This window comes from Callorhinchus milii, unplaced genomic scaffold (assembly GCF_018977255.1).
Source record: "Callorhinchus milii isolate IMCB2004 unplaced genomic scaffold, IMCB_Cmil_1.0 Scaffold21, whole genome shotgun sequence".
Classification (NCBI taxonomy): domain Eukaryota; kingdom Metazoa; phylum Chordata; class Chondrichthyes; order Chimaeriformes; family Callorhinchidae; genus Callorhinchus; species Callorhinchus milii.
Genome location: NW_024704762.1, coordinates 889632 through 900169, shown reverse-complemented (window position 1 = coordinate 900169; position 10538 = coordinate 889632). Strand labels below are relative to the sequence as shown.

The window sequence follows — 10538 nt, the reverse complement described above, 5'->3', positions numbered from 1 at the left end:
TGCTGCAGTCACACTGAGGCAGTTGCTTTAGCTGTAATGCCACCTGTTCAAATGTCAATGATCTACATTCTCTTATTTATCAGTTTCGATCTTGGGGAAAATGAAAGCAGGGTTTATTGGAGGTAATCAGGAGTGAGTAATGAAGCCAAACACAAGTTAGTAGCAGACTTCATTTCTAGAACAGTTATACTCTGAGTGCAGTCAAACAAGAATTCTGAATTGGATTGAGATGGTGTTAAGGTAAGATTAGGGTTCTGCAGTCAACTCCAGTAGTACTCTCCAGGCACCCCAAGCCTCAGCTCTTACCAATCTCCACCTAATACTATTTGGAAGTAGATAAGCAGGATGTGCACTCTCCCTCTCTGTCACTCCATAGACTGCATGGATTGCATTCTCCTGCGATGGGTTTCCCTTGGCTGATCAACGAAAAAAAATCTTGCATTGCAAAGTCTGACCACATGAACCTCTGGGGAAGAAACTCAACTACAATTTACATTTGTATTGTGCCTTTAATTTCGGGAGGACGTCCCAATGCATTGGCACTTTAAATCTCCTCTACTCTTGGATTTCTATTACCTGCAGATCAGCAATTGAGGAAGTTTATTTCCTGGGCCGTTCTCCCGACATGAAAGGCTCTATATAAATGTAATTTTGTTGTGTTGTTGACTTCCTGTATCCTGTAGAAACCTGTATAGGTCATATCAGTGGCCAAAAGCTATGTCAAATTTCTCCTTAAACAAATTAAGTCTAATCTACTCCTCCCATGTAATAAACAAGAGGACGAGACAGAAAACCATCTGTTTGGCAACACGTTTATCCACCATACATAATAACATGCACAATCAAGTGACAATACATATTTACAAAGTGGATTGCACTTAATGGAATACGAGGAGCCATTAGTGACAAGGAAGTAACAGAGCATGTTCCAACTCACATTATGGAGTGATCTTCCCAGTGTCAGTCACAGGCGAAACAGCAATTTTATCAGTTGGGGGTGTGTGTGTGGGGTGGGTGGGAGTTATACAGAAGACGTTCGATTCCATACATTTCTTGATTGGATTAACCCGCTAATGCCTGAAAGAGCTGGTTGGGAAACCACATCCTTTTAAACTGTAGGCAAATTAGTCCCTTCCTGAAGCTCCAAGTATGTTTTGGGGGAGGGGGAGGAGAAAGATTTCAAACATCTGCTGCAAGCTTTTCCTGCTCACTCCAGGGCTTTGCACACAGCTCAGCCATCCAGGCAGCGTCTGAATAGAGCCAATACCCGTGCTCCCAACGACCATAATTCCGAGAGAGTTTGACTTTGGAAACTTGCCCTTCCTCAAGAAGGTGCAGGCTCTGCTCCAGCCCCAACCTCAGCACTTTGCCTCACGTGAACAGGAAATTCACTGTGCGCAGATATTTACATGCTCTGGGAATGTGTTGGTCTGTAATGTACTGAAAGTTCAACCATGTCAACACACAGCAGCACGCTGATCTGCGTAACTACATTAAGATGCACAAATAGGCGACTTGCAAATAAAATTAGATAGAGGTCGCAACACCAGTTGTCAGAGAGAAAGGAAAAAGAGGTTTCCTTTGAAAGCTCCAAAGGCTACAGCTTATAAATACTTTAAGCATGTTGCAGGATATAAAGGCCTCAGTAGCATCATAAAAGGGATACATTCACATCTCGATCTCCAGTGACTCAAACAGCCACCATCAGATTGAAACAAGCACAAAGTCTGCACCTAGGCTGAAACTTACTGTGTTCAAGGATTTTGAAGGGACTGAGTTTTTTTTTCTAAAAAGAATGAAGACGGTTATGTACAGAAGTATTGCTTCACTGGTTTCAAATGTCATAATTACAGTCCAAAGAAGGAAATGGGAGAGAATGCACATGCAAAGTAGTCAAATCACAGGGGAAGTCCATATGCATAAGGAATGTTATCTACTGTTACGAGTCGGAGATTGGAACAAATTTCACTAATCACATAGGACACGACAGAAGCATTCACGACACGCGAGCGAGCGCGCACTGGGGGGAATGTGGGGCCCAGGGCCGTGCCCGGCAGGTCACATGTTCTGGCAACACTGCAGTTTGCTGGATTTCTGACCGTCAGTGGTCGGGGGGACGCTAATGTCCACCACGTTGTTGCCAGGAGACTCGTCGTGCGCCGATCGGTCCGAGATCTGCTTCTGCGAAACGATGCGGTAAATTTCTGGAAAGAGAGAAAGGTTTTCTGACTGCCTGATAGACCGTTCACACTTCACAGAAAACTAGAATCTGCGTTCAAAGGGCTTAAGGATTTCAGCCGGTTTAAAGCATTGCAGGAAAACATTGCAACTTTTCACTAGTCAGTGCTCAGACCTAATGGCCTCTCTGGCCACTGCCAATGTCATCACATCACCATCACTGCTGGGAACTGCATAACAACCCAGTAAGAAGCCTTCCCTGTGATTAAGTGCCTTCCTCACTCCAGCACCCCCTCCCCAGGTCACAGCCTAGCTCCTCAGGTGTGGAACCTGAGGCACAAACATTCCCAGCCCTGGGTCTGAGGCCACGTTGATCTCTGAGAATCGCTCTTTCCTTTACCTGTAAGAATATTTTTGAACGCTTCCTCTACATTAGTTGAATCCAAAGCCGACGTTTCAATAAACGAAAGATTGTTTTTTTCTGTAAAATATAAAACATCATTAAACTTCAACCAACTGATACCGACCCTGTGAATTTACAACAACAATTCCAAGGACAGGAATATCCACACGTAGGCGGGATGCATGGAACTGGATTTGGTTTGGATTCTTAGAAGAACAGTGATCCCGACTGACAAAAAAAACAACTTATAACAGAATTATTTTTGCCAATTTTAATCCTTCAACTGGAGAAGAGAATTCTAGGTCCCAGGTACCCTCTGCTATCACACACGAGTGACAACAAGCTCAGTGAGAACCGTAGGATATTTGATTAAATGGATACATCCTTCCCATCCTAATCCACTGGATAGTTGCCATTGATCCTGGCCAACTGGGTTCCCTCCAAATGTCTACCCTTTCCTCCATCAGCCATCGCAACAACCCTCCAGCGACGGCCAACCCTCCCCCTGCCAGTCATCACACTGCCCCTTTCCCAATGGTCAGGGACCACCACCTCACCCACCTGCAAATGCCCGGGCCTCATCGGTGGGCACTGCTCGCAGGTGACGGAGGTCGCTCTTATTGCCGACCAGCATGATGACAATGTTGTTGTCGGCGTGGTCCCGCAGCTCCTTCAGCCACCGCTCTACGTTTTCGTACGTCAGGTGTTTGGCAATATCATACACGAGCAGAGCACCCACAGCCCCTCGGTAATACCTGAGGACAGACAGAGACAATGGAGTCCACACTGCCTGTCATATGTGCTGAAAGGTTGTAGTTTCATCTCTCATAAATGAGGGTATAAATGAGCGTGAGCGACAGTTGGCTTTTTTAAAATTAAATTTAGAAATTAAAATTAATTTCTGTGATGCTTACGCTGAAGTGATGGCGCGGTATCGCTCCTGTCCTGCCGTGTCCCAGATCTGGGCTTTAATTGTCTTTCCATCCACCTGAATACTTCTGGTTGCAAACTCCACCCCGATGGTGCTCTTACTTTCCAGGTTAAACTCATTGCGGGTGAACCTTGAGAGAAGATTGCTCTTTCCCACACCAGAGTCTCCGATCAGCACAACTGGAGGGAATAAAGAGGGTAAAACATGTGTCCTCGCCTCAATGAATAACGATTGGAAGGAAAACATCCAGAAACCTGTTATACAATCCATGCTGTGGATTCACATAGTGGACATTTTACTCGAGCTACATTTACAGGCAGAAAATTGAAATCCTGTAGCAGCATTCTGCAACTTACTCAATTGCTGGTGTTAGAATCCACTAAAAATCTACACCAAATTCTTCAGACGATTTCCCTGTAATTTCTGTTACAATATTTTGATACTCAAGCTTATCCTCAGGGGGTGGAAGTGGGGAGGGAGAGGTCTTCTCAGGGCTAAGCTGTGACCAACACAATGGAATTCACTCCTCTGTGGGGGGCCAGTTTGTGAGCCAGGGAGGTCCACAGTTATCAGGGCAGTTACCTGTTGATAATAGAACAGCCAACTTGACCTGTCAGCAGTACTAGAAGGTCACTGGGGGCTCCTCTCCCACTCGGCTCCTGTTCGCCCTGCAAGCCTAACGGGTAGGGTGGTACCAGTTTGATAAGCAGCAGAAAACCTGCTAGACTTGCTGGGGTTAGCAACGGCAGGCTTCGTGGTTTCGCTGGTTAAACAGCTCCCAATGTACACTCTGGGATCTCCAAGCCTTGCCAACCTGCACCTAATATTTTCCCAAATTAGATTAGCAGGATGCGGCACTCCAGAGAGAGAGAGAGTGTATTCCATTCCAGGCTCAGGGAAATGTCACTGTATTGAGTCATACATGTGTGGAAACTTGGCTTTGGATCCTCAAACCTGGTGATGGGTTTCCACACATGGAAACTAGTTACACCTTCACTCTGTGACAGGAGAGCACAGAGCCAACATGGACAGTAAAGCTCCGGCCTGATATTCCCGAGAAAGGAATACCCTAGGTCAGGGCAGCACATAACATCCCGACAGGTACAAACTACTCCTCCACCAAAGATAATTAATCCATAGCTGTCAATCAATTAATTCAGCATTAATTGTTTCTGACAGCATCAAAATGAGCAATAGAGTTGATTTTCCGGTTCCCAATGTGAGATGTAGTGGGAAATTTCACAAACTGGGTTGGCAAAAGCTTAATCTAACCTTACTGCAAAATCCACACATGTTTTGTTAAAAATGCAGATAGTTTCAGTCAGAATTCATATTTGGCAAAGCAATATTTTCCATAATAAAGATGCTAAACAGGAAACGAGCATCGACCTGGACCAGTGGACGGCCCTCTGTTACCAAGTCCCTGAGCTTTTTCTACATAAAACATAGGCAAACTGCTCACCTCCCCAAACCAGACTTAATAGATTTGCGATAGGTTCCAATCTTACCAACTTGCCTCTTGAACCAAGTTATCCTGTCCATGTCAAAGACATGAATACTACAGCACAGAAACAGGCCACTCAACTCCTCTATCAGTGTTTATGCTCCAAATGAGCCTCAACCCTCCTAATCTCCTCTCCAAACCCCTCTATTCCCTTCTCCCTCATACAGACTTCAAGGTTCCTCTTCAATGCATACTTCAAACATGGCTCCCTGCAGCGAGTTTCCCCTTTTCACCATTCCTGTGTGTGAAAACGTTCCTCATAAATTTCCTTTTAGATCTGTTACTAGCTATCCTATATTTACAGGCCCTCATTTTTGACTCACCAACAAGTGGAAACAGCCTATTAGCACCACTTTATCAAATCCTTTCATAATTTTAAATACCTCTCAATCATCTCATTTCCAGAGATGAAAGCTCTGACCTGTCCAATCTTTCTTGACATCCCCGGTAACACCCTGCGCTAAAAAATAAATCCATGCTGCCTTGGGAAGTCCTCCCGACGTGAAAGGTGCTCTATAAATGTAATTTTGTTGTTGTTGCCTTTACAAGCAAAAACATCCTTCGTCATTCTCAAATCATGTATGTCCTTTACATTTGAACCCTAACTTTAGGCACATTTGCCAGAATGGCTTTTTGATGGAAACCGCTCTACTTTCCAATGAACATGGGTACTTTACACATAGCTCTATATTCCTGAACTGTTGCAAGAGCTCAGTCTAGGATCACAAGAATTCTTGACACTGGTGGTTGATCATAACTGAGCCAGCTAACCAAATAAGGTACAATCTGGGCCGAGAGATCGGAATTAACCACTGGAATCAGTTTCCCTCTACCTCAGCAGGTTTGTAGTTTAAGTGATTGCTTAGTCAACGTTTTCTGAAGTAGATAATAAAAGCAAGTCTCAGACACCAACCAAACTTTGAATTTGTAATACTTTGGTCTTTTAGCAAAATCTGGATAATATTTAGACAAAAGCATTGCACAAGTATCTCCAAATTTTAAAGGTTGTTTTTGTATCCCTTAGCTGGTAACTCAAAGTGCAATATGTAAACCTTTGCAAGATTATAGTGGTACTGTAGTATGGTAACTTGAGGATTCATACATTTTGATTCTAGTCATGTTACCTTCAAAATTGTGACCTGGGGAGAAGAAAGAGTTAATATAGCAGACGATGCACAGCCACTTACGCCTTATTAGTTGAGAACTAGAACAGATAACCACAGGCATGCCAGGCATTCAAGAAATGCCTTATTTTGCAAAATTATGCTGACGCCAGTCAATAGGGACAATCACCCCAAAGAATAAATGTGTCATGCCAATTCAATTAGAATATGGTTCTTCAAAGTTCACTATTACAAATATTGCTAATAATAAATTCTCCTTACACCTGGAGTCTTAAATAATAGCCCAGAGCTCACAATCAATCAGTGACAAACTCATAAAGTATCTAAAACAATTCTCAGTATAATATTATGAGAAGCCATCAATTTTCCTTCAAATCAAGATTTTCTGAAGTTTGTGTGAGCAAATACTGGAAAAGCAGTAAAGTTTATGACTAAATCTAAACTGAGACTGAATCATAACAAATTGTGATCAAGTAAATTGCAAAATTCAGAAGTATTAATCTCATTATTGAGGCAGTGTGGCTGAGGAGCAGTACAAAAAGGTAACCCATTGCCCACTCCTTAGATCAGGGTGGTGAAACTGACAGTCTGCAGGCCAATTTCATCTGCACCCGCCTCCCAACTCCCTCCATTTCAGCTGGCCCACCCATAAATGTTGTTATGTTTCTGGAAGGGAAACACAAAAATATTGCTTATGCGGGTCGTGGACATTTATCAAATAGGGATTCCGTCCGCCGGAAGCCAAAAGGTTGGCTCATGGCTGCTGATGCCCATTAGAAACAACAGAAAATGTCCATTATGGCAGCACCTGGTGAAGACCTATACACTTAGCCAGCATGCAAAATGGCCATTTTATAAAGAAATCGGTCCATACCTGTAACCAATTTGCCATTAGTTTCCCTCGCTCCAAATTAGAAGCATCCCTCCCACCACCCGAATGCAACCCCTACTGTTGAGAATAGGTTCCATGTCTCACTTGGTGACAACATGGAAAAGTTGCACTGACTTTAACCAATGTAACACCAAAACTGGTGTTGGTGTTACATTGTTCTACTCTTATCATGAATTTTCTGAAAATATTTGGGATCCAAGGATTTTGTCATCACTCCAGAAATGCACAGAGCAAGGCTCATTTATGCAGTACTGCTTTTCAATCCACCTCCATAAACAAAAAGCAAGCTTGGACAGAAAGCTCTTCTGGTAGGGAGTAAAACACTCAACCCTGAACTACTTGGCAACTCTTTAAAATTCTTCTGAGCGAATCACTCCCAAGCTTCATATTTCCATGAAGCCTTTCTTCTTCATGAAAACAACTTGGAAACTACAGAACTGATACAAATAATCTTATTCTCTGAATATTTGTTGCAATATTACCCACAAGGGTCAGAAATGAGCAAACTCAGCTGACAAACGAAACTGAAAAATTAGTAGATATGTCTGTTATACAATCCAGTTTAATTCACAAAAGAAGTGGATGCACCAAATGCCGCAGTATCGGAGGAGAAGGTAGAGGAAAAAAACAGGATAAGTGTAAACAGAGAGGAAGTACTGAAAAGGTTGACTGGGCTCAAGGTAGATACGTCGCCCGGTCCAGACAGGGTCGTACGGGAGACACGGGTACAAATAGCGGAGGCTTTGGCTACAATTTTTCAATCTTCGTTGGACACAGGAGTGGTGCCAGAGAACTGGAGAGTGGATGAAGGTAGTGCAGTTGGTGTAGTTTATGTGGACTTTCAAAAGGCATTTGACAAAATGCCACATGAAAGACTTGTAAGGAAGATAGAAGCCAATGGCATAAAAGGGACAGTGGCAGCGGATCCAGAACTCACTGGGAGACAGAAAGCAGAGAGTTATGGTGAACGGCTGCTTTTCTGACTGGAGGGAAGTGTACAGTGGCGTTCCCCAGTATTAGGAGTCCTGTGGCTGTTTCTAACTGGAGGGAAGTGTACAGTGGCGTTCCCCGGTATAGTAGTCCTGTGGCTCAGTGGTTAGAGCACTCACTTTGCAAGTGAGAGACCTGAGTTCAATTCCAGGCAGAGGGCGAAACCTTGGGCAAGTTTCCTTACTCCACACAGAGCCTAATAATAAGCTCCAAAACCAAAAATAATAATAAATTGGTCATTTTCAATCTACGACTGTTTGCGGGACATTGCTGTGCGCAATTGGCTGCCGCGTTCGCCCACAAATATACAGTCAATTCACTTTACAGTGTGTTCTGTGAAGCGCTTTGGGACGTCCTCCCGACGTGAAAAGCGCTATATCAAATGCAAGGATTATTATTATTATTAGGACCACTGCTCTTCTTAATATACATAAATGACCTGGACTTGGGTATAGCAAGTACCATTTCCAAGTTTGCAGACGACACAAAGTTGGGTAGGGGAGTAAACAGTGAGAAGGATAGGAGCCAACTGCAGGAAGACATACACAGAATGGTAAAATGGGCGACACATGGCAGATGAATTTCAACATTGATATCCCTTAAATCTTTCTTTGTTACAACACAATCCAATTCCATTTTGGGAATAGTGCCAGTAGAAGAGGATATCACCAACAATGTGCACTTTTGTATTGATTTACATTAAGAGTACAACACAGAAATAGGTCAATCAGCCTAACTGGCCCGGGCCAGTGTTTATACATCTATAGCTCCTTTCAAGTAGGGAGAAACTCTCAAAATACTCTACGAATAACTGAGCTGGGAGGAGATATTAAGGGTAGGAGAAATAGTCAAAGAGAAAGATCTTTAGAAAGGTTTTGAAAGTAGAGAAGAATTTCAGAAGAGAATTCCAGAGGGTGGGCATAGCAGGTGTCAGTAGAACAAGTCAAGGATAGAAGATCTAGGCTCATGGAGCAGTAGACAACTTGAGGCATGTAGTTCTGAATGGAGCGGACCTTGTGGAAGATGGAGCTGGAGAGGCCAGTGAGCAGAGTATTGGAAAAGTGGGAGTCTGGAGATGACAAAAGGGTAGATGAGGGTTTCAGATGTGCTGGGGTGACAGTGACAAAGGCAGCCAATAGTATGGCAATAGAGGAAAGCAGACTTGGTCATAGTCAGACGAAAGATTTAAAACAGAGTTGAGCATCAAAGAAAACACCAAAGTTCCACACGTGTGACTTTGACCAGTAGTGTCTCGGGTCAGTGGGCAGGGTGAAAACCAGATTGGAGTGAGTGATGAGACGAAGAGAGGCAACAAGTTCCAACACCCAGGAGGACAGGTTGGAGATCAGCAATAAACACAGTTTCGGAGGGGGGAGGGCAAAGCAAGTTTTTTTTAGAAGGAATGTAGATGGGGACTACCATGGCAGAAACAGCGGTTAGGTGGATAGCATCTGTGTGAGCATAGGATCAAGGGGACAGGTAATAGGGGTCCTGTAAAATGATGGGGAGGGAAGATGGGGAGATGCAAAAAATCTCAAATTTTAGGCACCATGAAGTCCCTAATCTCATCGCTATAAGGATCTTATTTGGCAGTTGCCTGAGAATCAATGATTGTGGTCACGGAGAGAAATACTGAAGATCGAACTCAGCGTATTCACATCAGAGAAAAGGATTCCCATCGAATGGGAAGCAGATGGCAGAGGCAGACCTGCTGGCAGAGGCTGCTTCAGAAGTTTACCCAATGTCACTGTATTATTGCAGATTTAAATCTCAGGCACATTTTGCCGCTTTAACAAACACTGCGAATTATAGCTCCCGAGATTAGGTGTGAGGCTGTAAGTGGGTCAGGGAGCGCGGGGCTCGAGCCGCTCTGCTCCAGGCTCTTCCCAGGCCCAACCGACCACAGGCAGCGCCGTGTGGAACTCGCGAGGCGGACACGCCCGACCCGGGTCCCGTATTCACTTCTCAGGATCCAGTGAAAGACTCGGCGGGGCTCCATCAAATCAAGCGGCAGGCTGCGGCCTAGCCCTCACCACTAACTCTCCTCCTGATAACGCTGCCCGAGGCCAGTCTCCTCACCTTTAAAGAGATAATCGTACTCATCGTCCCTGGTTCCCATTTTTGGCGTCAACAGACGTGGCTAATACCGGACCGAAGTCTGTGGTAAAACGCCAACGACAACCGCGACCAAACCTCTTCCTCCTCGGCCCGAGCCCAACCCCTAGCGAACAGCCGGAAATCGGGCATGGCGCCGCTCGCCTCTCTGACTGACAGCTCCCTCCACCAATCGGGAAGGCGCTGGACACAGACAGCCCATAGCAGTCTATCTCCATGGCTACCGCGCGCCCGCCCCGCCCTCACCCGCACTGCGCTGCCTCTCCCGGTGATGTCATCCCAGCCTGCCTCTCAACCCGCCGCGTCCATTGGCTTCAGCTGCAGTCAATCAGCGGAAACGGTGGCCGACCATTGGTCACTGCGAGTGTCCGTCACACTCTTTATACCCGCCCCTCACATCC

The 10538-nt window shown here is 44.8% G+C and overlaps 1 protein-coding gene across 1 annotated transcript; it reads right to left on the bottom strand.

Moving 5' to 3' along the window:
- Positions 1 to 794: 794 nt before the first annotated feature.
- LOC103188340 (ras-related protein Rab-11B) lies at positions 795 to 10289 on the bottom strand. Its single transcript, XM_007908301.2, has 5 exons — positions 10102 to 10289; positions 3496 to 3691; positions 3143 to 3336; positions 2579 to 2659; positions 795 to 2204 (listed from the first exon to the last, which is right to left on the bottom strand). Exons 1-5 carry the CDS (start codon positions 10139 to 10141, stop codon positions 2059 to 2061), a joined length of 657 nt encoding a protein of 218 aa, XP_007906492.1. The 5' UTR covers positions 10142 to 10289; the 3' UTR covers positions 795 to 2058.
- Positions 10290 to 10538: the final 249 nt, after the last annotated feature.